The sequence below is a fragment of the Triturus cristatus genome, chromosome 3_1, assembly GCF_964204655.1.
Source record: "Triturus cristatus chromosome 3_1, aTriCri1.1, whole genome shotgun sequence".
Classification (NCBI taxonomy): Eukaryota; Metazoa; Chordata; class Amphibia; order Caudata; family Salamandridae; genus Triturus; species Triturus cristatus.
Genome location: NC_140583.1, coordinates 1,064,816,332 through 1,064,842,402, shown reverse-complemented (window position 1 = coordinate 1,064,842,402; position 26,071 = coordinate 1,064,816,332). Strand labels below are relative to the sequence as shown.

The 26,071-nt window shown below is 39.4% G+C and overlaps 1 protein-coding gene across 2 annotated transcripts in view; it reads right to left on the bottom strand.

The window, feature by feature from the left end:
- C2CD2L (C2CD2 like) overlaps positions 1–26,071 on the bottom strand; it is a 171,528-nt gene that overhangs the window by 109,444 nt on the left and 36,013 nt on the right. Inside the window, exons 2-4 of one of the 2 annotated variants that reach the window (XM_085645905.1) lie at positions 21,705–21,800; positions 20,068–20,187; positions 17,384–17,494 (exon numbers count right to left, since the gene is read on the bottom strand). In XM_085645905.1, the coding sequence (XP_085502031.1) occupies positions 17,384–17,494; positions 20,068–20,187; positions 21,705–21,800 (327 nt within the window). The remainder of the gene's footprint in view (positions 1–17,383; positions 17,495–20,067; positions 20,188–21,704; positions 21,801–26,071) is intronic. The other variant, XM_085645906.1, reaches the window with a different exon arrangement.

The following is a 26,071-nucleotide window of genomic DNA, read 5'->3' as shown; positions in this document are numbered from 1 at the left end:
ACCCATTGTTGGGCGGCTCCCATTCCGATACGGTCCACCCAACATCGTAATAAGGCTCTTAATATGCAAGTGGAACTGTGTGTTTTTATCTGTAACTAGGTCTGAAAAATACGTAGCCTAAAATGCACTGCTGGGAAGAACTAAAGCTAAAACCTGGCATGGACACTATGATCATAAATAAACAATAAAGGCATAGTATGTCAAGACCAACCCAGGTTGAAACGCATCGACTTCATTTTTATCCTTCCATGCCTAATCATTTCAAAACCTGAATCATTGTTAATTTTATTTATATATGTGAAACCCTTAAGCATGCCCCCGAGTTGTCCACTCATGGCCACATGCCAGTCAATATGGTGTTTTAGGGGGATAACTTTAGTGCCTGGCTGGCAAAATGACCTCAAGTGAGCAGTGTTCCAACCAGAACGCTGCAAACAATTTAAACGGAATAAAAACCTGAAAGAGGGCAATAACTTACTTCTCCAAGCAAAGTATATATATATATATATATATATATATATATATATATATATATATATATATATATATATATATATATATATATATATATATATATATATATATATATATATATATATTACCTACTGGCGATAGCCAGTAGGTAGTTATAGTTAGGACCACGTTTCCATAGGAAAACCTCAACATTCTATTTTGAATAACTTTGGCGCCGGTCGACGAATCCTCGCGAATTTCTCAAAATAGGTGGGGCGCTACGCTCCGCTCCTACCCTGAAAGTCTCGGGGGGATTCGTCAAGCGGGGGCTGAGATAAAAGGGGGGTCCCAAAACGCGTTTTTCCCATGCATTTTTCCATAGGACCTTTAGAACGAGCTACAGCCCGAATGGCTGAACAGAATTACTCAAAATTTGGCAGAGAGGTAGTCCCTAGGTCAAGGAAGTGCCTTTTGTAGGTTTGGTGTAAATCTGTTCAGTAGATTCTGAGAAAATAGCCTTTAAATCAATATATATATCTGAGCCAGCTTACGGTACGCTTACCGTACGCTTACGGTAAGCGTACGGTGGCGTGCGCGAGCGCGATTCTGATTGGCTCTTAGATCTTAGTAAACATTCGAATCGGCCGAAACCAGGAAGCGGCGGCCGCCATTTTGTCTCTCGCACTGAGAGAGATTTTTAAAATCGGAAGCCCAAAAACATGTAAAGGGGCTGTTTTGACAACTCCCTCCCACATAGTCATGTTGAGGGAGTCCCCAAACATCCCCCAAGTGCAAAAACGGTTTTATTTTTTTTTCGGCAATTTCGCGGGGTACGCTTACCGTACGCTTACGGTAAGCGTACGGTAAAAAAATAAAAATAAAAAAAACACTATCCACACTTACCCCACCCCCTGTGCTTTTGGTGGCCGAAGGCCACCAAATGTGCTGGGCTTATTACAATGGAAAAAAACACTATCCACACTTACCCCACCCCCTGTGCTTTTGGTGGCCGTAGGCCACCAAATGTACAGGGCTTATTATAAGGGAAAAAAACTTAGCATTTAAAAAACCGTACTAATTCACTGAAAAAACCATAGGTTTCACACACGTTATAGTTAGGAATTAGCATTTACAAAACCTTGCAAATTCACTGAAAAAACCATAGGTTTCACACATGTTATAGTTAGTGGAAATTTTAATGATAAAAAACCAATGAAATTGCCCCGTTATAGTTAGCGCAGGCAACTATAACTCACGCGACCGCAATCCTCTGCTGATGACATATGTGTCTTTATGAAAAAAAAATATTTGTAATATATGTATAGCTAAAAATGTATGGAAGAAGACATGGGCAAATAAGTGTCTAAATACAGTATTAGCATCAGCAGAGGATTGCGGTCGCGTGAGTTATAGTTGCCTGCGCTAACTATAACGGGGCAATTTCATTGGTTTTTTATCATTAAAATTTCCACTAACTATAACATGTGTGAAACCTATGGTTTTTTCAGTGAATATATATATATATATCTCATAATGCTTTCTTAATTAACCCTTCAAAAGTGGCATTTACGTTCTGCCAAAGCTAAAGTTAATCATTTAAACTTTGCAAAGGAAACTATTCACTTGTTGCTTCATCAGGCCAAAGATCATAATCATGTTAAAACAAAAACAAATCTCCATTAATATTGACTTAATACTTTCATGATGAATGACAGTTTTCACTGGCCATAGTTTTAGTTTTTTGTGATGATTCTCTATAGTTGAAAATTAGCTGAGTACTATGAATCCTAGATACAATGAGTTTAAGTTAAACTAGACATATCACAAGTATGACTGCCCTGTTCTTATTTGAACAATGGTCCACCTCAACTAAAATTGAACAGTCTATTCTTCACATCAGTCAATAGTTCTGTGCTACGTTCCTAAGTAAGAGAGACTGTTATACACTGATAACATGATAATACCAACAACTTACTCACGTAGCACTACTCATTCTTCAGACACATGAAAACGTAAGATACTATACATAAAATTATTATTTGGTAAAGAAAGCACGAAGCAGTGTTATTTTGGAGGTATGCGCATTTATATCATGTTACACTGCACTACCCACTTACGAAAACAGTCAATTTCAGATTGCCATCTCTTCTCAAAAGTCAATTCAGCTCTCCCCAATTTCCTCAGAAAATGTATAGTTTAGAGGCGTCAATTTCCATGTGCGAGAATTAACAATACTTGTGACCTGTCTCATCCTTCATGTAATTTACAGCTAAATTATTTTCTAAATGTACTTCAAATCATTTTGAAATATATTTTTGGGACCTTCTCACCTCTTTTAAAAAAAGAAACAAAGCAAAACCTGGACCTTTCAGTAGCTCGTCTGCAAATCATTGATCAATGTTGGCGTGTTAAATACAGTTCACAAAGCAAGGCTTTTCTTGAGTATCTGTCTCTATTAATTCATGTTTTGATATTTTCACCTTTATCTGTGGTAAAAATTAAGGGACCATTGCCACCAAGGTAAAATACATCCAATACAAATGCTTACTGGATTGTTTTTTCTTCCCATATAGGTTTATAAATATACTCACTGTTTATTGATCAGAAAATAAATTTATTCTTAGCCCAGTTCCGATTTTCCTAAAGAGTTCAAAGCATCAGCTTGTCAAAATCTTTGAGTTTTATATTTGAAATATGGACTGCACTTTGAGTATATAGTGTCCGTCTGTGGCCACCTCAGAACGTCACAGAGTTTGCCACAATGAAGCATGTGTATACACAACTTATATATATATATATATATATATATATTCCCAAATTTTACAAGTGTAACGACCACCACCGAGCTGTTCATTCACCAGATCTTTTTATTTTGGTAACGCGTTTCGCCTGACACAGCAGGCTTGATCACACAAAGAGTTGTGGGATGTATACACGTATATACTTTCAGGGAATCAAAACAGAAAATGGCCTATATTCAAACTAAGTATCAACCGTGTATGTTACTGTGGCGGCCATTTTAAGCTAGTCAAGAACAGTAACAACAGCATGTGTTCAGTCTAGTGCTGTATAGGTCCTTATACATGTTATTCTCAATACCTGAACTATTGAATTCATAATTCTAATCAGACCTATTTTTGATCCTCAATATATGTTACACATGTTATTTCATTATTCATTAAGCATAGTAACAGTAACGACAACCTGTATTCAGTCTAGTGCTGTATAGGTCCTTATACATGTTATTCTCAATACCTGAACTATTAAATTCATTCAGACCTATTTTTGATCCTCAATATATGTTACACATGTTAATTCATTATTCATTAAGCATAGTGCTCTGAAATAAACATACACTTGAAGCAATATACTAAAATTGCTGTTATACACACAATAGTTAGTTAAGCTATGCAAGTTCTTGACACGGTGTCAGTATTATTGTCCGCTGTAGGATCAGTCTCCTCAAGTACGTGACATAATTTTATCCCCACTCAACCAAAAGATCCACACCCTAGTCAACAAAATTAAAATTCTGTGCCACCTTTACCCTATACAATCTATAAGTTACAGAAAAGAACTAAAACATATCTTTAGGAATATGAAGGTTCTCTTATCTGTCATGTGATTCAATTTTCATGTTCTGGAAGAAAAGGGTAGGGGTATGTTACGATTCCCTTCCGGAGTCGACCCCTTCCTTTCCTCCTAAAATTAAAACAAATTACAAAAATTATTAGATTACAATAATTGCAAATTAAAATTATACTAAATTACCTCTTAATACACAAACGTACAGATCAATTAGATATACAGAATACACCGTCAAATGAATGTTATTCTCGTAAATGTACACTCAATTCTTCGTCCTGATTCAATCCTCCTGGATATTTACTTTGTAAGTTAATGATGTGCCATGACTCCCTCTGTCTTAATTGTAGTTCTCTGTTACCACCCCTTCTATTGTACTCTATCTGTTCGATTGCAAAGAACGATAAAAGTGAGTTGTTGGATAGGTGGTACTTGGCAAAGTGTCTTGCCACAGGGTAGTGTGGATCTTTGTTCTTGATAGCTCGCATATGTTCCAACACTCTCTTTTTCACTGCCAGAGTGGTACTTCCCACATATCTTAAGTGGCAAGGACATTCAAGAACATAAATGACAAATGTGGTTCCACATGTAAGGAATTGTTCAATATTCTTTTCAGCTACAGGTGTACTGTATTTTTTCCGCATGTGACTGCTGCGGCACGCTCTACAGTGACCACACGGAAAAAATCCTTTCAAATTAAGGCGTGTGCTGGCGCGAGCTGGTGGCCGTTTTCTGTTTTGATTCCCTGAAAGTATATACGTGTATACATCCCACAACTCTTTGTGTGATCAAGCCTGCTGTGTCAGGCGAAACGCGTTACCAAAATAAAAAGATCTGGTGAATGAACAGCTCGGTGGTGGTCGTTACACTTGTAAAATTTGGGAATCTAAAAGTCGGCGCGCTCCGCCGACACCGAACAACCTGCCTGCCTTGGGCGAGGGGAGACAGAAGGAGCAATCTGGAAATAATGAATAATGGAGTCTCCCGAGGCCGGCGGTGAAAAGCTCAACACCATTACGATTTTGGGGGATGGAATGCACATCTACTACTCTATTCAGGAGATCGGAGAGACAGAAAATTGCTAATAGCGGCTGGGTACGAGTACACGGCGAAAACAAGGCGACGATATTCAAACTTGGCGCTTAAAAAACCAGCGACAACATTTTGGCATCGGCTTCCGGCTTTGGACTGAAAAGCAAAGCAGTGCACCGGAGGATATCGAGGAAAACTGTGGACAGACCAAGCGACGTTCCTCCCGAGAGGTGAGTGCTCTGGCGCGTGGTGTGGGCGGGGGGGGGGTCAGGGGAGTGGAGCGGGTCGGAGGAAACGCGCCTGTCTCCTTTCCTACCGCACACGCTACCGCGAACTTTTGAGCATTTTCATCTCGAAGGGAAACGAACTGTCCATATGTCCTGAAAAGAATAAGATGGTATTGAATCGATAACTTTGACATAGAATTGGTTATTGTGCCATCTATTACTGATTTATCGCTCGCACTGCCTGCAAACTATATGGCTATTAGCATAGAAGAATAACAGGAATTTGTACGGGACCGATACAATTCTCTGCACTTCTATTTAGTTACCTTATTGATGATCTCTGCTCAAAATCAATACGAAAGAAGTACTTTCCCCTCCTAATTTCATATGTGGAGCTCCACAATTAAGTCGAAGAGATCGTGCCAGCAGATGTATATAGGCACGCATAGAGCTTGACCTGCAGCAGGATTTTTTCCTACAGTATTTGGAAAAGACCTGTGCTTTTCTTTTCACCCCAACAATTAATTTCAGTAAACACAAGTTGCTGCCTTGTTTACACAAACAGATCATTGGGCTATACGGATGATATCAGCAATGGATGAAGAAACTGAAAGGAGAAGTGCTGCGCAAAATCTATTTGCAAGAGCCCCTAACAAGAACAAAAATTTTAATAAAGAAATAAATACCAAAGACAGTTCTCTGCAAGATAAACTGAAACGATTTGAGAAATTAAAAAAGTCTGAGACTTCAAAATGGTGGGAGGCCATATCATTGGAAGATTATGTAGAAAAAGAGATGGTACCTAGGGGTCTTCGAATATATATTACACCTAGCCATGAATCCCCTAATCCTTTAATGCTCCAGGAATGGGCAGAAAACTCAGCTTCAAGCTCTAAACGCATGTTGATGATCCTAATTAAATATGCCTGGGAAGACAGAGAGGCAATAATGAATGAATTGAAAACTTTGGAAGAAGAAATAATGAAACATAAAGAACAAGAAGCCGTGAGTAAATTCATGACGGATCTAAAAGGAAGACTAAAACGACATGAAGAAGATATAAAGGCAAGAAAACAACGGAAGCTACATCGAGATTGCTGTGACTATGAGAGTGGGAGAATCCTAACGTATAGTCACAAATACGATCATATGTATGAAAAACTTGCACAAGGAGTAACAATTGAGGAGGTAGCCAGAGTTCCAAGTGCCACTGATTCCATAACCAGCAGTGATACAGAAGGAGATGCACAAGAAAGAAATACCAATGATTCAACAACTGTAATAAGACAACAGACTAATTTTTTAGAGGAATATCGCCTCATGAGAACAGGGAGGCAGATTCCGAGAACAGTACAACCACCGAAAACGAGAGGGAGAAGTCGAGGACTGCAAACAAGAGGAAGAGGAAGAAACAAGGAAGAAACTGGCGAAGAAGACAGCGAATCCGACAGAGGATCAAGAAGAGGGCGAGGACGTGGATACAGACCAATGGGAAACAAGAAGAGTGGTCAAACACAACAGAAACAATGAAAGATACAATGGTAAACAAAACTATCGTGAATTTATCATATAGACCACTTAGCATGGAAGAAAAAAGAACACTATGCCTTGGTCTCTCATTTTGTCCCACAGGTAACTTTAACTACCCAGAAACTAGAATTGACATTTTTAAATTTATACGCAAGCTGAAGTTAAAAAAAATGGCACAACAACAGATGGGTAAGACCACCTAATGAAAGTAATAATAGCACTATGGGAATAGATGACATACCTTACACCAACATAGGAGACCTTAACACTTTGACAACGTTAGTGGATCTGTATGATGATCCTGAGTGTATGACAAACGTAGAGGAAGAAATTGTTACCGATTGTCCAGCAAAAACAGGATTTAAACCTAAATCAGTTTTCTATCCCACGACACCACATGACAACATAGATGCTTTCCACGAAACGGTAATGAAAGATCTAGTTACTTTCCGCATGAAAACTAAGGAACCCTCTTACAAGCAACCTAAAAAGAATTTCACAAAAAACCAATGGGAATTTGTAAAATCACTAGCAGAAGACGATAACATAATAATTCGTCCAGCTGATAGGGCGGAAATATCGTCTTATGGGATCGCAGTCTGTACATTAATGAAGCACTCAAGCAATTGAACGACAATAACTATTATGTGACAAGTAATATGGAAGAATATAACGACAGCATAATAAAAATTTGGGCAATGTTAACGACATGGAAAGACCAAGGTCTCATACAATGGGAAGAATTTTGCTACTTGAAAAAAGATTATCCCAAGTTACCAAGTTTTTACCTATTGCCCAAAATCCATAAAAATGCCACTTTACCGCCAGGGAGACCCATAGTATCATCGATTGGGTGTGTTTCAGAACACATTTCTAAATATGTAGATTATTTTCTACGAGAGTATGTTGTAACTCTTCCTTCATACACTAAAGACACCAAGGATTTTCTTGGCAAAATAAATGATATTGTATGGGAAGAGGATTATCAATTGATTACAATGGATGTGAATTCACTCTATTCTATAATTGACCATGAATTGGGGTTAAAATGTTGTTTTCACTACTTGAAAAAAAGAAAAATTTGTTTTTTGGACCACACTATGACACTGCTAGAAATGATAAGATTCTGTCTAACACATAATATTTTTATGTTTGACGGTCAAATGTTTAAACAAGTCCTCGGTACTGCTATGGGGACTTGTTTTGCCCCGAGTTTTGCAAATCTTTTTCTTGGGGTGTGGGAAGAGGAAGTACAGAGAAGCATTACCCAAACAGAGGCAGGAGAGAGGATAATTAAATGGCTTAGGTACATCGATGACCTCTTTATTATATGGAAGGGGGATGAACAATCAGCTATTGCATTCATAAACAACTTGAATGTCAATAATTACAACTTGAGACTGACATATAATATAAGCAGGGTAGCCATTGAATTTCTAGATGTAACTGTGGAGATCCGTCAAAACAAAATCTGCACTAAACTACATAGAAAAGAAACAGCAGGGAATAGTCTTCTCCATGCCCTGAGCAGCCACCCTGAAACCTTGAAATGGAGCATTCCATTTGGAGAACTGCTCAGGGCAAGAAGGAACTGTAGTACCATGGAAGATTTCTGCATAGAACAAAACGTTATGCTGGAAAGATTCAGAGAGAGGGGATATCCCAAATGGGTGCTAGACAGAGCGGTAGAAAAAGTGAAGAACATCTCGAGAGAAACAACTCTGCTAGAAAAACCCGAGGAAGAAAAAGAAGGGGCTAACCAACCCAGGGTTATCCTCACATTCAATGCAGAATCCAACAACATTGCAAAAATTCTGAATAAGAACTGGAATACACTTAAAACTGAACCTAGTTTGGTAAAGGATCTACCTACACGTCCATTAATCACCTATAGGAAAAGCAGAAATCTGAAAGATATTCTGATGAAAGGTGATATTTCCAAAACCCAAAAGAGCACACGCCTTAATTTGAAAGGATTTTTTCCGTGTGGTCACTGTAGAGCGTGCCGCAGCAGTCACATGCGGAAAAAATACAGTACACCTGTAGCTGAAAAGAATATTGAACAATTCCTTACATGTGGAACCACATTTGTCATTTATGTTCTTGAATGTCCTTGCCACTTAAGATATGTGGGAAGTACCACTCTGGCAGTGAAAAAGAGAGTGTTGGAACATATGCGAGCTATCAAGAACAAAGATCCACACTACCCTGTGGCAAGACACTTTGCCAAGTACCACCTATCCAACAACTCACTTTTATCGTTCTTTGCAATCGAACAGATAGAGTACAATAGAAGGGGTGGTAACAGAGAACTACAATTAAGACAGAGGGAGACATGGCACATCATTAACTTACAAAGTAAATATTCAGGAGGATTGAATCAGGACGAAGAATTGAGTGTACATTTACGAGAATAACATTCATTTGACGGTGTATTCTGTATATCTAATTGATCTGTACGTTTGTGTATTAAGAGGTAATTTAGTATAATTTTAATTTGCAATTATTGTAATCTAATAATTTTTGTAATTTGTTTTAATTTTAGGAGGAAAGGAAGGGGCCGACTCCGGAAGGGAATCGTAACATACCCCTACCCTTTTCTTCCAGAACATGAAAATTGAATCACATGACAGATAAGAGAACCTTCATATTCCTAAAGATATGTTTTAGTTCTTTTCTGTAACTTATAGATTGTATAGGGTAAAGGTGGCACAGAATTTTAATTTTGTTGACTAGGGTGTGGATCTTTTGGTTGAGTGGGGATAAAATTATGTCACGTACTTGAGGAGAATGATCCTACAGCGGACAATAATACTGACACCGTGTCAAGAACTTGCATAGCTTAACTAACTATTGTGTGTATAACAGCAATTTTAGTATATTGCTTCAAGTGTATGTTTATTTCAGAGCACTATGCTTAATGAATAATGAAATAACATGTGTAACATATATTGAGGATCAAAAATAGGTCTGAATGAATTTAATAGTTCAGGTATTGAGAATAACATGTATAAGGACCTATACAGCACTAGACTGAATACAGGTTGTCGTTACTGTTACTATGCTTAATGAATAATGAATTAACATGTGTAACATATTGAGGATCAAAAATAGGTCTGATTAGAATTATGAATTCAATAGTTCAGGTATTGAGAATAACATGTATAAGGACCTATACAGCACTAGACTGAACACATGCTGTTGTTACTGTTCTTGACTAGCTTAAAATGGCCGCCACAGTAACATACACGGTTGATACTTAGTTTGAATATAGTCCGTTTTCTGTTTTGATTCCCTGAAAGTATATACGTGTATACATCCCACAACTCTTTGTGTGATCAAGCCTGCTGTGTCAGGCGAAACGCGTTACCAAAATAAAAAGATCTGGCGAATGAACAGCTCGGTGGTGGTCGTTACACTTGTAAAATTTGGGCATCTTAAAGTCGGCGCGCTCCGCCGACACCGAACGACCTGCCTGCCTTGGGCGAGGGGAGACAGAAGGAGCAATCTGGAAATAATATATATATATATATATATATATATATATATATATATATATATATATATATATATACTTAAAAAACCATAGGTTTCACACAAGTTATAGTTAGCTGTACATTTCACTCGTAAAAAAACAATGAAATTCCACGTTATAGTTAGATCAGGTAACTATAACTCGCGGCCCCGCAATGCACTGCTGATGACGTCACATATTACATCACTTATGACATGGTCAGTGACATCACTCATGACATCAATGATGACATCTGAAATGACACATTGTGCATTGCGGTCGCGCAAGTTATAGTTACCTGATCTAACTATAACGTGGAATTTCATTGGTTTTTTACGAGTGAAATGTACAGCTAACTATAACTTGTGTGAAACCTATGGTTTTTTAAGTGAATTTGCAAGGTTTTTTAAATGCTAATTCCTAACTATAACGTGTGTGAAACCTATGGTTTTTTCAGTGAATTTGTACGTTTTTTTAAATGCTAAGTTATGTATTTATTTTTAATTTTTGCGCGCACAGTGCGCGAAGCGCACCGTGCGCGCGCTGTGGGCACTCGGTGCGCTTCACGCACCGAGCGCCCACATTGCGCATTTCGTACAGTGCACGCCTCGCCATTTTATACAAAATATCAATTGTTTTTTTCTCCCTTGGGGGTCCTTAGATATATATATTAAATGAGATTGTTAATTCTTTTTTTTTTTTTTTTTACCGTACGCACACGGTAAGCTTACCGTACGCGCAGCCGCGATTTTTTTTAAAAATTATGAAATTTATTTTTCATACTTTTTGGTCCTTCGTGAACCCCCTGACGAACGCTAGGGGGTCTGCAACTCTCTTCGTTGCCCCCTTTTCATGTTATCAACCTTTGTTTTTCTGTGCGAGAGACAGAAAATGGCGGCCGATACTTTCTGATTTCGACCGATTCGAATGTTTACAGTCATGTAACCACCAATCAGAATTGAGCTCGCGCACGGCACCGTACGCGTACGGTAAGCTTACCGTAAGCGCACGGAGCGCGCCTATAGATATATATATTGATTTAAATGCTATTTTCTCAGGACCTACTGAACAGATTTACACCAGACCTGCAAAAGGCACATCCCTGACCTGAGGACTACCTCTCTGCCAAATTTCAAGTAATTCTGTTCAGCCGTTCGGGCTGTAGCTGTGTCTAAAGGTCCTATGGGAAAATGCATGGGGAAAACGCGTTTTGGGACCCCCCTTTTTTCTCAGCCCCCGCTTGACGAATCCCCCCGAGACTTTCAGGGTAGGAGCGGAGCGTAGCGCCCCACCTATTTTGAAAAATTCGCGAGGATTCGTCGACCGGCGCCAAAGTTATTCAAAATAGAATGTTGCGGATTTCCTATGGAAACGTGGTCCTAACTATAACTACCTACTGGCGACCGCCAGTAGGTAATATATATATATATATATATATTAGCTCCAAACCGGGTTCCTTGCATACGAATCAGGCACCAACTATATATATATATATACACACACACACACACACAAACACACATATATATATATATATATATACACACACACTTGAAAAAAATCAAAGGTTAGAGTGACGTTATAGTTTGGTGAAAACGTCAGTTAAATCGTGACATTTTAAACAAAACAAAATTACTGAAATTCACAGGTTTTAATTAACTGAGGAACCTATAACTAGTGTCCCCGCCATGCAGAGTGTTGTCATTGATGTATCATTTTGATGCCATCAGTGATGTTATCAATTATGTCATAGAGAATTTGGCAAGTGATGTAATATATTAGGTCATACGCAGGGTAAGGCAAGGCCCATGCACCGCTGATGACCTCAGATATTACATCAGTGATAGTTTTCAACTAACTATAGCTGGTGAATTTCCCTGGTTTTTTAGTCTAAAATGTTACATTTTAATTGTCATTTTCATCTAATTATAATGTCACTTTAACCTTTGGGTTTTTATTCGAGTTCCTAAGGTTTTTTTTTAATGTAAAGTAAGTTATTGTTACCATACTGAGCTATAGCGTCACTTTAACCTTTATTTGCAGTGAATTTCTATGTTTTAACATAAAGTAAGATTTTACCACCATTGGTAACTATGCTAACCCCCCCCCCCTCTCCGTGAATGGACTCTGGCCACACACGCGGAGGGGTTTGCCAATGGGCCTGGCATGAGGTTAGGCCTTGAGCGGATCCCCCTATTGTGCACAGCTTTTGTCAGTGCCCAATTCCTCATAGACAGCCAAATCTTCACCACGCAGGGTGTTTTAAAAAAATAAATATTTTCTTGATCCTGCGGGACTCCTGCCAGAGTCTCTTGGGAGCCAAAGCATCTGCCTGTGCTACTTCGCGACTCTCTGGAGCACAGGTGTCCGTACTGGCTCCCGAGAGACTCCAGCATTTGATTCTTTTTTTCTTCTTTAAACTTGACCTTTTGGGTTCCTCATGAACTTCCACTACAAGAGCTAGGAGGTCAGGTTATCCCTACCCTGCCCCCTATACCTTCATATTTTCAGGACACAGGGACTGAGTCCGTGAGTCCTGTAATGGCACACGCAACATTTTTTTGTGTTGCGGCCAGGCAGCGAGTGTTCTTGAGGCACTCGTGGGAGCCTCTTGCGAGCAAGTTGGCTAATGAGAAACAAGGACCGTGTGGTCAATCAGATTGATCCATCATTCTACGTTACGTGGCCATGAGAATTGCGCAAGACTCTCACATACCCAACCATCGAGATATCTATACATTTTAAACCTTAATTTTTCCAAAGCTATTGAACAGACTTAAACCAGATCAAAAAGGCACAGTTTCTGTATAAAGATCAAGTAATTTCGTTCAGCTGTTTTGTCTGTAGTGTGGTTTAAAATTTCCTATGAAAGTTGCATGGGCAAATTGAGTTTAGGGACCCCCACCTTTTTCTTGGCCGCTGCTTTGATGGATCATCTCAAAACTTTCAAGGGAGGATCTGTGGTGGATGAAACATTATTTTTTGAACGTTTTGAGAAAATGCGTCAAACAGTGCCAAAGTTATTAGCAATTAAAGTTGCTGACTGTCATTCAAATCACTTGGTCTTGCCCAGATATCTAAAAATCTTGAACCTTAATAAGTAATTTTTTTCTATGTCGCCGTTCAAAGTTTCCCACTGAACATTGCATGGGAAAACACTTTTGGGACCACCCCTTTTTTCTCGACCCCTGCATGGCTGATCGCCCTGAAACTTTCCAGAAATGAGCTGGGTGGATGAGACTTTTTGGGGAAAGTTTTGTGAAGATTTGTCAAACAGCATCAAAGTATTAGCAAACCAAAAAAATCCATTAACTATGGAAATGTGATCCTAATTATAACTACAGAGTGGCAACTGCCACTGGTTAATAATGATATATATACATGGTATATGGAGTAAACCATTTTTTTGAATGTTTGGCAGTGATTTCAAAGCTTGTACTTCACAGGGCTTACTAAATAAATAGTTAAATGGATGTTTAACACAACATTTCTTCTTTTCTTTCAGTGTTTGTGAAAAAAATTGCTTTTGCAATGACAGTGCTACTCACAGATTATTAATCAGGGGAGGATCAATGTACAAATAAAATGCATAATTTACTGTGGGGAAATAATGATTCTGTGTGCTATTCTTCATTCCTTCTTACAAAACTCAAAATAGGGGATATTTTCTGTTCTCAATAAATAGCCCTCTCTGGGTTAATAGTATTTAGAAATTTAAGTAAATACCATCATTATTAGGGCCTATCGTATAAATTGAGATTTAGGTGCAAACTAACCATTGGTGCAGCATTACCAGGCGTGTGCAAACACTTTAATAAGGACAAATGATCCATTATTATAGAGCACGAGTGACAGAGAGAGAGAGAGAGAGACAGGAGAGAAATTAACTAAATGGCAAAGACGGTGAAAGGGATGAGAAAAAGTAAGACACAGAGTAACAGAGTATGAGAGCGGGTAGAAGACAGAAGGGAGAGCGACAAAGAGGGGCAGAGAAATAAACAGAGGAATAGAAAGTAGAGTTAAAAAAAAAAGAGAAGAGGGAGGTAGAGAGAAAGGGAGTGTCTCTTCTGTTATATGTCTGCTATAACACTTCCATCAAGCATTCTTTCACAGTTTCTATTACACTTGCCAAAAAAATGTTTGTCCTTACAATTGCAACACATTTCCCATCATCGATCAAGTGATGCTTCTTTTCCCTCTCTTTAGAAGTGTTCAATTAGAATGGCTCTCCACAAAACCATCCCTACTGCTAGTCCATTCTTCTTTTGACTGAGCCCTAGGATTTTCGCTGCTTATTTTCCACTAGTACTACACCAGATGTTTCTCACAAACATTGTTCCTGTTCCTTGCCATTCTCCTTCACATAGAATTTTACTAGGACTAATCTACTAAACTAAGGGAAACTACATAGATATAGGAGACGTAAAATGAAATCCAACCAGGAAGAATATGGACCTCTCTTTTAACGGCTGTCAATGAAAACTGTGAAAAGGTCTGGGTATTTATAGCAGAGGGTATGGGCACAAACATTGAAAGATAAGCCATCATGATTCCATAAAATGTATGGGTTGATAATGTTTTTAATCTTAAAGATGCTAACGGAAGCATAGTCAATCTGAGTTGTACCTCAGAGGATTTGACCACATTTTGTACCGTCAATGTAACATTAGATAATATTATTGTAAATATCAAGAAGGATAGAAGTACCATGGCAGCTGGACCAGATGAAATTCCCATCACTCTATTAAAACATAACCATAGTGTATGGGGTAGATGTTTACTCCCCATTTTTAAAAGTGGTTTCATGACTGGTAGCATTCCAAACTCAGGGAAGTGAGTTATTATCATGCTACTAAGTAGCAAAGTGTCTTGGTCCTCTCAGCAAAATTATTGAAAAATTACACTTTCAGATGCTACTAGAAAGAGATTTCCTGTTTGTGTTTTGGAACATTTGGAAAAATGGGTATTAGATCAGAACATCTTGCCATTGGAACAATCAGGTTGTAGTAAAATAATTTACTCTGGATAATAACGCCGTTATGCAAGTTATAGTTGATAAATATGTTCAGAATAAGCATTTGCCCAGCCTTTCAGCATTTATAGACTTTCGAACAGCCTTTGACTCGATACACTCTCTAACAGAACTTGCTTGATTTAACAATACCATTGAGGCTGTTATGAATTTTGGTAGTAGTACATTCCGATACTTGGAGTTGAGTACTTATGGGGGATTATATAAATCTGGAGTAGAGTACTCATGGGAGCAGATATAAGTCTAACAAAAGGAACAGAGACAAAATGGCATCAAACATTGATGATGCCTTTTGGCACCACTAGTGTTTTTTCCTGTATATATTGTTCATTTAATTTATGTTTTTAATTATTAGAAATGTTCCTTCAGGCTTAGGTTTTTACCCTATAAATACTCTAATGTGTGTGGAATATGTGATCATTTCTGATTTAAACCCCAACAGCATTACAATGTGGGGTTGATGCACTATTTACATACTAAGAAAAATCACTTTTTAAAAATGAACTCACTCAAATACAAACTCGTGATTTTGACAAAGAGAAAGAAATACGTCGTTTTTAGCTGGAAAATAAATAGGGAATGAACAGCTGAAAAAGGTTGAACACTATATTTATCTCGGTAATGTAATTTTCCCAAATCTTTGTGATTTACCACTTATTGAGCACCTAGAAGGTATGATGGCTTTGGCACATGGTGGAGGTCTGGGGACAACATTCAGTTCATAGATATTCTGGTAAAAGACACTTTGTACCTCTTCCTCTTGTACATGATGCAAAGATCCTCACAATCTTGCTCTGTGCCATCAAACACAGACATTCCGCCCTGACCACCCTGCACACAACTGAAGGCAAAATATTAAAGTGTGAATGTAATTTGAATAAATCACCTCTAGTACAGGCACGTTGTCTGGAATTTGGGTTAACAGGTGCCTAATATACATCTCTAGGTGCAATAATCGAGAGGGGATATTGCATATATTTTGCCAAGGATACACTACTAGTTATCACATAAAAATGAACTGTACTTGTCATCTTCAAATGGTTTTAGGTTCACTCACAATATACTGTCTGCCCACTAAATTTAAACATCGAATGAAGTGTTAGCATGGAGCTCCCTTCAGCCAGTAACACATGAACTAAAGTATAAGATTATTAATTCTGGTTTTACAGTAGACTGTGTTTGTTGTAAAAATCTCACACTATAAAGGACTGTATCGGACTCTGCAATTTTCAAAAATCCCCAGGAATATATGTGAAGATAGACAAACTTACAATTTTAAGGTTTTTTAGTACAGCGCAACTGTCTTTGAAAATTACAGTTGGGAGACAGTCTGGTCTAAATCGAGAATAATGTGTATAAGCACTTTGCAAATAAGGGATTCAGGACTTAACACATTCTGTTGTCCAATATTAAAAAAGGCACAAAATAAATGTCTTTATCCTTTCTTCATCTCTGACAAAATCTGCATTGCTAAAGATCTTTTATTAAACATTACAGCTCATACAAACACAAGGATTTATTATTGTTTATTTTACTTTTGAAAGGTTTTTTAAGGGTTGTCTTTCTTACTCAAATACATTTGTTTTGAAAGTTCATGTTTTTGACCTCATGTTGAGCTTTTGAATTAAACAATAAAATGTAACTGAATTGATAACAACCTCAAAGGACTGTCCCTACACCATGTACATCTTATCTCAAATGTACCCTTTTGTGTCCCGCCACCCACAGTATAGAGTTTGCTGACTGTCCTCTCTACTAGGGCTGACCCAGCTGACGTAGTCCTCCATCTCATTTTCCCCACTAGACTATGTCCAACCCCTTACTGCCTACCAGCTCTGCCCACTACTTTCTCACCACCTGAAGCACAGTGCCTGCTCACTGTCTTCTGCATCAGGGCTGTGTCTACAGATTGTCTCACTGCACTGTCATTGCTACTCGTGCAAGTTGACCCTTCTCCCCACAATAAGGCTACCCCCACTGAGCCAACCATGGAAGGCCACTCCCACTCACCTCCCGAACCTGTAGCCTTGGAACTATGGATAAGCTGAGGTTCGGCAGGTCACAGAAGCTCCAGGTCACCAGCAGGCCTTCATTCAGTGCTTCCTCCAGGCAGATCTCCAGCTAGGAATGAGAAGGGTCAATACGGCAGGAGTTTAGTAGAAGTTTTTGTCCTGTACATTCCACTTCAACACTAACAATGACACACAAGGAATGGGCACGCTCATCAGTTTTATAAAGTGGAACACTCCAAACACCTTTAAAAGCCCCTTATACAGCTCTTTCTTGAACCAATGCTTAAGAGTGGTGAAGGGTGTCTGATGAAAATAGATAATACAAATGTGTGGTATTATTTCTATGCCTCCTCCTATACTATTCCCACATTTGCCCTAAAAAAGACCCGCATTTCAGAAACTTCAAAAGGCAAGGACTGGTAATGAGACACATTTGTAATTACACAATGGGCTGGAGGAGGAGAACACACAGTTCCCTTGGTACAAAGCTTGTTTTAACTAGGATTTGAGTTTAATCATGTACAGTGCGGTGTTATCAATAATAAAGAAAATGGAAGCATGGACAAGAGCAACCAAGACTGAGAAGGTGGCGATCAGTACCTAACTATTTATCTAAGCTTTACCGGCATCAAGAGAGGATCAGAAGCGAAGTGAGTGTCTAATTCTCACAGCAGATAACCATCCAGTGACAAGAAATAGTGAGATTTTTCCTTTCTAAACACTGGCTAGGGTTTCTGAGACTGAGACTACGGATTTAGGAATGACTGAGATTTAACTCCTTGTGTGAAGAATTCAGTGGTATTACATCCACGCTTTGTCTCTCTGAGGGCAGGTCACAAACCACTAGCAGATACATAATGATTGTATCTGTGCAATTTGGTGGATGCAACACTGTTTTCTACATATAAGCAAAGCAACAGATACAACAGAACTATGATCATTGGGTCATGGGATAGGTACAATATAATTGGCTACAGTTGGACAGACAGTCCACACAAGAGTACTGTCTACCCACAGGCCACAGTAAATGGCCAATACAACAGCATTGTCTACATCGGAAAATGTGCCCGATACAACAGTAATGTTCCATTGGGCTACATAGTTAATACAACATCCTTATTTAGTTCAGGCCCATGAGGCAACTACAGCAGTAGTATCTATATCGGGCCTTGTAGACTATACCGCAGTAATCTCTACTTCGGAACCACAGGGCCAATACAAAAGTATTGTCCACATCTGGATCATGCAGTTGATACAACAGTAATGTATACATCAAACCATGAAGCCTATTCAACACTATTGTCCAATTCTGGCATGTGGACGATGTAAGACTACTGTACACTTTTGGCCCATGCAGCCCATACAGGAGTATTGTCTACTTCTGGCCGATATTAGCAATGCAACAACATTGTCTCCTCAGGTAGGGTAGTCGGTATTTAAATATTCAGGTCGTGTAGCTGACAACATTGTAACATTCAAGGTTTTGTTCTTCTGGGAAACAGAGCCAACAAGATGGATACAGCAGTAACATCAATAGAATATGTCCGCTTGATTCCTTTGCTTAGAATGGCAGAGTTTGAAAGCTCTTGTCTGTAAGATTCAGAGGTTTGTCATATTGGACTCATTTTCTTCTACGATGAGGAGTATCAAGCTTGTAGTTCCACCTTCTTGCTGGCAAATTAAGTGCCATCTAAATTCTCTCTGGAATTCTGCCAAAGACCCGTACCACAACATCTTTCTGTGTGTTTCCTTTAGGGCCGACTTAGTTTATTTGTATTTTAGTTTGCTTGCACATTTCGGCTGCTTTGCCTTGCACACGTTACGCTTGGCACGTTTCTTTTTGTGCCACAACATTATGTTAGAAAAGCACTGTACATGTTTTTGTTATTGGTTCAGACTGTCTGAACATCTTGCACACTGTGCCCAGTCTTGTGATCGGTTAGCAAACATACATTCACATCTGTATTTTCAAGAAGACACCTTGTACCAAAAACACCAAGACGTGCCATTTTGGAAACAGAGAGAAGACAATCTAGCAGAGCAGAGGTCCCAACGAGAGAGAGAGAGATCCACTGCCTCAGATGTAGAAGAACTACCTATACATAGCAGGTATGGGGTTTGCACTAAATCCAGAGATCTATAATATAAAAACGGTGTTTCCGTAGTGGGGTAGGCTGAGGCAGATAAATAATTCACCATGGTAGGGCTTCTTATTGTTTATAGTTTACTTGTAATGCTCCTCACTCTGTAGGGATGTATATATTTTCTAATTGCAGTGCAGATATTTTATAATACAGCATGCTAGTTTCAATAAATATTGCAAACTGTTTTCGTGTCCTTTTTGTTTATTATTGGAATGCACACGTGAGAGAATGATAGGTTGACAATCTGTTTCCACGGTTCTTTGAGGGGACTAGAGTGTTCTGTTCTGGGGTGCTAACTTACCTGTCACTCTGGGAAGGTTAGGAGGGCAGGGAGAGCACTGTGAGCTAGTCTGGATTGGTGATCATATGTACTGATTTAGTATGGTGACTCAGTCCCTACATACTGACTTTTTGTGGTCCCAGGCATAGTTCTGATTATACAGAATCCCTGCAACAAGCTTAGTACCACCCAGTGTCCTTTTCATCTACATCCCACAACCCACGCATGACTCCCCTTGCCATTATGCAAGTCTATTACCTGAGTTTTCAAGAGCGAGAGTGTGACTTGATATGTATCCATGGAAACAGCAGCTGGAGACTGCTGTGTGACTGACACGATGAATGTCACGGCTTCAGCAATAATCTCGCACCGTAGTGCCTGCAGCAGAGGAGAAGGAACGGACATATAATCGACACCGTGCATTAAGAAACTCTACATCAGCTCCCAACATGCTGGCAAGGTAACTCAGCAGGCAGGAAAAAAGTCACTAGCAAATTTAAAAAAACTTTTCAATGCCCAAATCGCTCAATCTCTCAGCATAGGAGATGAGGAAAGTAACCAAAGCTGTACACAATCTGTACAACACCTCCTCCGAGAAACAATCCCACACTGATGGGGGAAATAAACAACCGACATCACACACAACTCCTTCAACACTCACGTTCAAAACGTTCCATAATGAAAGAAAGAAATAAAGTAACCAACACCTTTAAGCACTCTTATACCACCAGCAATAAACATTCCACACCAATTAAAGAAATAAAAGTAGTCAACACCTTAGAATACCTTCAGAGCACCTTCCTCTCGAATATTGCACAGCAGAGGAGCGTCCAAAACCTTACTGTGTCCATATAGCACCTCCAGGGAGAAACATTCTACATAAACGGAGGACAAATGGACAGAAACCAACATCTAACAGCACCTGCACAACACTACCCACCCGGAAAAGTCCACACGACAGGAGAAACGAAAAGTAACCAATTTAAACCAGCGCCATTTCAACACCCAAACTCAAAAACATACCAGAGGAGAGCTGCAAAGTGCATATCATTCTTTAGCACCCGTAAAGTACCCCACCACGAATATTCCACAGCAATGGAGGAGAAAAGTAACCAGAAACAGAGGCAGGAAGCATCCAGTGCGAAGTTCGGGATTTTTTGAGCGCAGGGCAAGATAAATATGGAGTCACCTGCTCGGAACATCTTTTAATGTATAACCTAGCTTTAACAAATAAAAATGCATCTAGCCAAATTCCCAACATAAACTGCGACAGGAGGAGCAGCATGGCGATTTTCAAAATTGGCTTCTGCTAAAATAAAATAATTCATCAACAGCTGGATCCCCAAACCCCATTTATGGTACCACATTCGGCCTCTGGAATGTCCATCCTGTACTCAGAAAAACACTAAGTCCAGTCAAACTATCACATGCTCTTCAGCTCACCTTCTTCAGAAAAACCTTGAAAAATAAATCAGCTCTCATAAAAGGATACCAGGCCTCGCACACTACCTACACCCCGCCAAATAGTCTTTTTACATTTTGAGGTCACTCATCAATCTTGTTCCCTACTTCACCTTTCTCAATTTGGTACTTTTACGCTTGCTGCATAACCCACTTTTGCTTATTGTGATAGCTAACATTATTACATTGTCAGTCCCACTATCATATAATAATTAGCCATCACATGATAAGGCAACATCACATTCGTATGCGCTACCCATTTGACCGAAAACATGACTATCTACCATGGCTCTTTGCTTCTACGTCTGGTTTATGATCTGTTTTGTATATAATTTTATTTGTTTCACTTCTGTATAGCGTTGCAATATTCAGTCACTCCTGGTCCGCACAATGGAAGTCTAAAAAATTAGGCAAAAAAAGCAGCAGCCACCTACCATACTGCAGTCTGACTGATCAGTGCAGGTGACAGTACTGATGCGAGCAGTGGCTGGGAGCTGGAGACTGTCTTCAAAAGTGATCTGAACTGAACTCTGGAAAAAGGGAAAACAAGAAGGTAAGGTACATGAATCAAGGTATCCAGAAAAAAGAACCAAGAGTGCAGCACAAACATTAGACAGATTGCTGCTGTTGCTGTTATAATAGAATTATTTAAAATACTGAGCCCACACACGATAATACATACAGCGGATGTTAGAGCAAAGAGAGGACCAGAAGCAACCGGGTATTGCAGTAAGACAATTATCTGCGTCGCTAAGGTATCTGGATCTGATCCGGGTAATAAAAAGTATTTACTTTTCACAGGGCATGGAAGACAATACAAAACTTTTTATGGAATATGTAATGAGCGCTGAATCTGCTAAAGGCTTTCACCTAGGGTGAAACTCTTCGACACCTCCAGCATGTATGAAGAACTTATGCCCACATAACCTTGGAACGACAAAGAGGGTGTCAATGTGAGAAGCCCCAGCAAAACACATCCACTAGAGAAGAAGGCCAGAAACAGGTCAAGATCGCATACTAAGTTTCATAGCAAATAAGGGCAGGAATGTTGAAAGGCGCACACCGCGAGAAGAGCACAGACAGCAAGATAAGCTAACTCTGAGCCCAAGCTAAGGCTAGCCAGGCACAACTAAGCTCAAAGATTACTCAGGACCAACAAGACTAGACTTTGTAGCACAAATCAATGTGATCAGCCTGTTGTGTGAACTCTACTTTATCTAATCGCCAGCCCATATCCTAATTCCAAATCCCAGACTGTATCGTCAAACGTGATAAAAGGCAACCTTGGTAACAGAACTCAGGTTGGAGCAGTAAACATTTGGCAAAGTTTTGGATAAATAAGCTCACTAGTAAAAGACTCTGGTCGGGTTAGCCTTTAAGTAACAAAACCCTCCTTCAGAAAAGGGAATTCTACTCAGAGGGATGGGTGGTGGCACTTCTACACAGCACAACCACGCCACAACAGTCCAACAGAATCTCAATAAAGTTCTCTCTACAAGAACAACTGATGAATACATTCACGCCTATGCTCCAGATGGCCACCTAAATGCCTATGGCCAGCTATATGACAGAGACACACAGTTAGGGGGACATACACAACGGATCATTAAAATGACCATTTACCTAAATTATTGAAACCATATGATCTCAGCAAAGAATGACTTTGGTTCCTTCGCCTTTTCTTAAAGATGCACCTCAATGTGAGCATGTGATATTGGAAGCGTTCTCCCCGATAACACAAATGCCACTCAGAGATGAATACGTGCAAGAGTGGCCTCCCAAACAAGAATCTCGCTATTGTTAAGTCTCTTGGCTTCACCAATGACCCAAACCTCAAAATGATTGCACAATTTGCCAAACTGAAGAAATCTGCATTCTTCCACTTCCACTTCTTAAAAAAATGAAATAATCGATCCCATCCACAGACATCAGGACGGCAGTCTAAGCCTCAGTGCCCTCCCTCCGCGACAGAGGCAATGTTCTGTTAGTGGGCCTTCCCAAATCCACAACTGCATTTCTCAGGGCCATCCTCCACACAGCAGCATGATGGTCACCAAAGCAAAAAAAACTAACCATAGCACTCCTAGCCACAGGCTATTCGGAGCAACATACATTAAGTTGGGAAAGTTTACAAAAACTTTAAAATAGTCTTTATAACCCATAAGGCTTTCCGCTCAGGCTTTGACTCTGCCTAAAGAACAAACTGTAAACTATAGGCGGTTACAATAAGACGATGAAAAAATCTCCCCTCATTTCTGAAATTCCGAAAACAAATAAAAACAAGACCTTAAACAAGGCATACACCTGCCTACGCCCATACTATAGAACAAGATCTGCGAGACCATTAGACTCAACTAAACTCATATTCTTCAGAAAATAATTTAAAGCTCACTTTTTCAAGCTACAGTCTACCAACCTACAGTGTCTTCCCCTGTCATATTCCTGTCTTATTGAACAGACTAGCTCCGATATTGCTTCTGAAATTTCCCCACTTGCTATCAACAATTGTTTCACTTATTGCAGCACCCTACTTCCACTGCTAATTAACTGTACTTGTTACGGTTAATTACTGTGGTCTACTCAGGTTATGCCGTTTTAATGCATCTGTGTTATGCTGTAAGTAAAGAATTTCTCTGTTGATGTGTCTAGGTCTGTGTCCGATAAATACATTAAATAAATAAATAACCACTAGAATGGAATAAGGTGGCCTAGTAATTTTTCTCAGGAGTGAAACCCACAGGCAAGCTAAATACTCTTTAAAACCTGGAACCAAACGTGATAAAAAAAAGATATCTTTATTAAACCAAAGGGTAATAGTAGAGTTGGCCAGCAACCAGAATGCTCCCTTTGCTCGCTATATTTAATGTTATAGTCTAGCCAAGGGAGCATTCTGTGGCTGTCCAGCTCCCAACATCCCTCTCGGGTGCTGTGATCAGATTCAGAGGGATGACGGAGCATGGGTAGTCTAACACCAGAATGTTTTGAAGAAATAAAAAAAGAAAAACTGTTCTATCCACCTGCAGGGCAATGATGGCTGATAATAACCCCCTGCCCTTCCCTGCGGTTCTGACCCATGACTGACAGCAGCTGGACAGTAATGCGGAATTAGAACACTGGAATGATCCAGTCTTTACAGAAGACTGAAGTGGCTCAGGGCCAATAACGTCTAGTCGCACATTTTGATCAAGCATTCCAATGTTTGCTTTCTGTTTCTCGCAGTTTATTTAAGAAGCAAACACGTCAATTCCCGAGTTACAGTCAATTAGTATTCAAATGCAGTCAATTAATCCACGCAGGGGTCTTGTCAATATATTTTCCTCTTGGTACTTTATTCGATGTTTGGTACATAGAGAATCTTCTATTCTTTAGCAACAGAGCAGATAGCCACAGATAATGCCCAGATTATGCCAGCACGTGTTTTGTCCAGGATTAACCTAGGATTTGTAGCTACACGGCAGGAATCGTTACGGAATACTTTCTGTTTGGATCATATGGATTTTAAGGATTATACTTGGTTTTAATAATATTGCTGCTGTCGACTGATGATGGTCTTTGACTATTCGCTTGATTCTACTCCTACTGGATGCTGTTTTTATTGAAGAAGGTTCTTGAAGGTAGACGCTGAGCTTATTTCTCATGCTTTACACATCAGAATTGGCGCCCTGAGGAAGTCCTAGGTTAATCCTGGACGAAACACATAATCTGGGCATAATCTGTGGCTATCTGTTCTGTTGCTGAAGAATAGAAGACTCTCCATGTACCAAACATCGAATAAAGTACCAAGAGGAAAATATATTGACAAGACCCCTGCGTGGATTAATTGACTGCATTTGAATACTAATTGACTGTAGCTCGGGAAGTGATGTGTTTGTTCTAATTGAGTGGACTTTGTCTACGTTATTGACAGTGAATGGTAATTGCTGTACAATTTCCCTTTGAGCTTTGTCATCTTCGTACTGTTTCATTCACGTGTTCACTTTACCTTGCGCAGTTTATACACCACTACCTTTCTGTGTGTGCTTATTTAAGAAGCATATAGCCTTTCCTCCTCGGCTTATACCTGTTGTTACAGGCCATCTCCATCATTTTCAGCCCTCTTCTACAGCTCAGACCTGTAAGTCAGGAAGAAGGCCTTCAATAAACGTTATAGACCTTGGCAGCAGGCTATAACGCTACAATACCAGAGGTGCTCACAGCATATGAGGCTACTCTTACATATTTTACAAGGAGAGATAAACCCCACCCATAGTTTACAAACCAATGTCAAGTCACAGAACAAAGTTTTCCCCATAAAATGGAATTCTGACTGCTTTCAAAACTGGCATTTTTAAAGTAAAACCTTCTACACAGGACAAAAAGATGATGGCAGCGTCACCCATACATACACTGGAAGTGGGAACCAAAGAAAGAATTCCCAACTCGAGAGGTCTGCGCTTTGTTGCATGCCAGAGACAATGCTGCAAATCCCACACAATGCACCTCAATGTGCACCATCGCTATGGGACTTTAAGCCAGCAACTGGGAAGTTGATGCAGGACACTAACTTTGGGATGATCTCAACGCATGCATTATTTGGGAATACAGATTTGCACCTCAATAACAAGAACCACTGGTAGATGTACTGCTTTCTCCACTTTGGTCATCTTTGTGTTGAATGCTTAAGGCATCAACATCAAATCTACAAAAAAATAGGAATACTCCCATACCACCAACAAGAAAAAAAGCCCTATGACTTTCAAGCCAAACTGGTTTCTTTTGACGCTAACCATTATGGGGAGTCTAGAGCATATTTTTGTTTGCT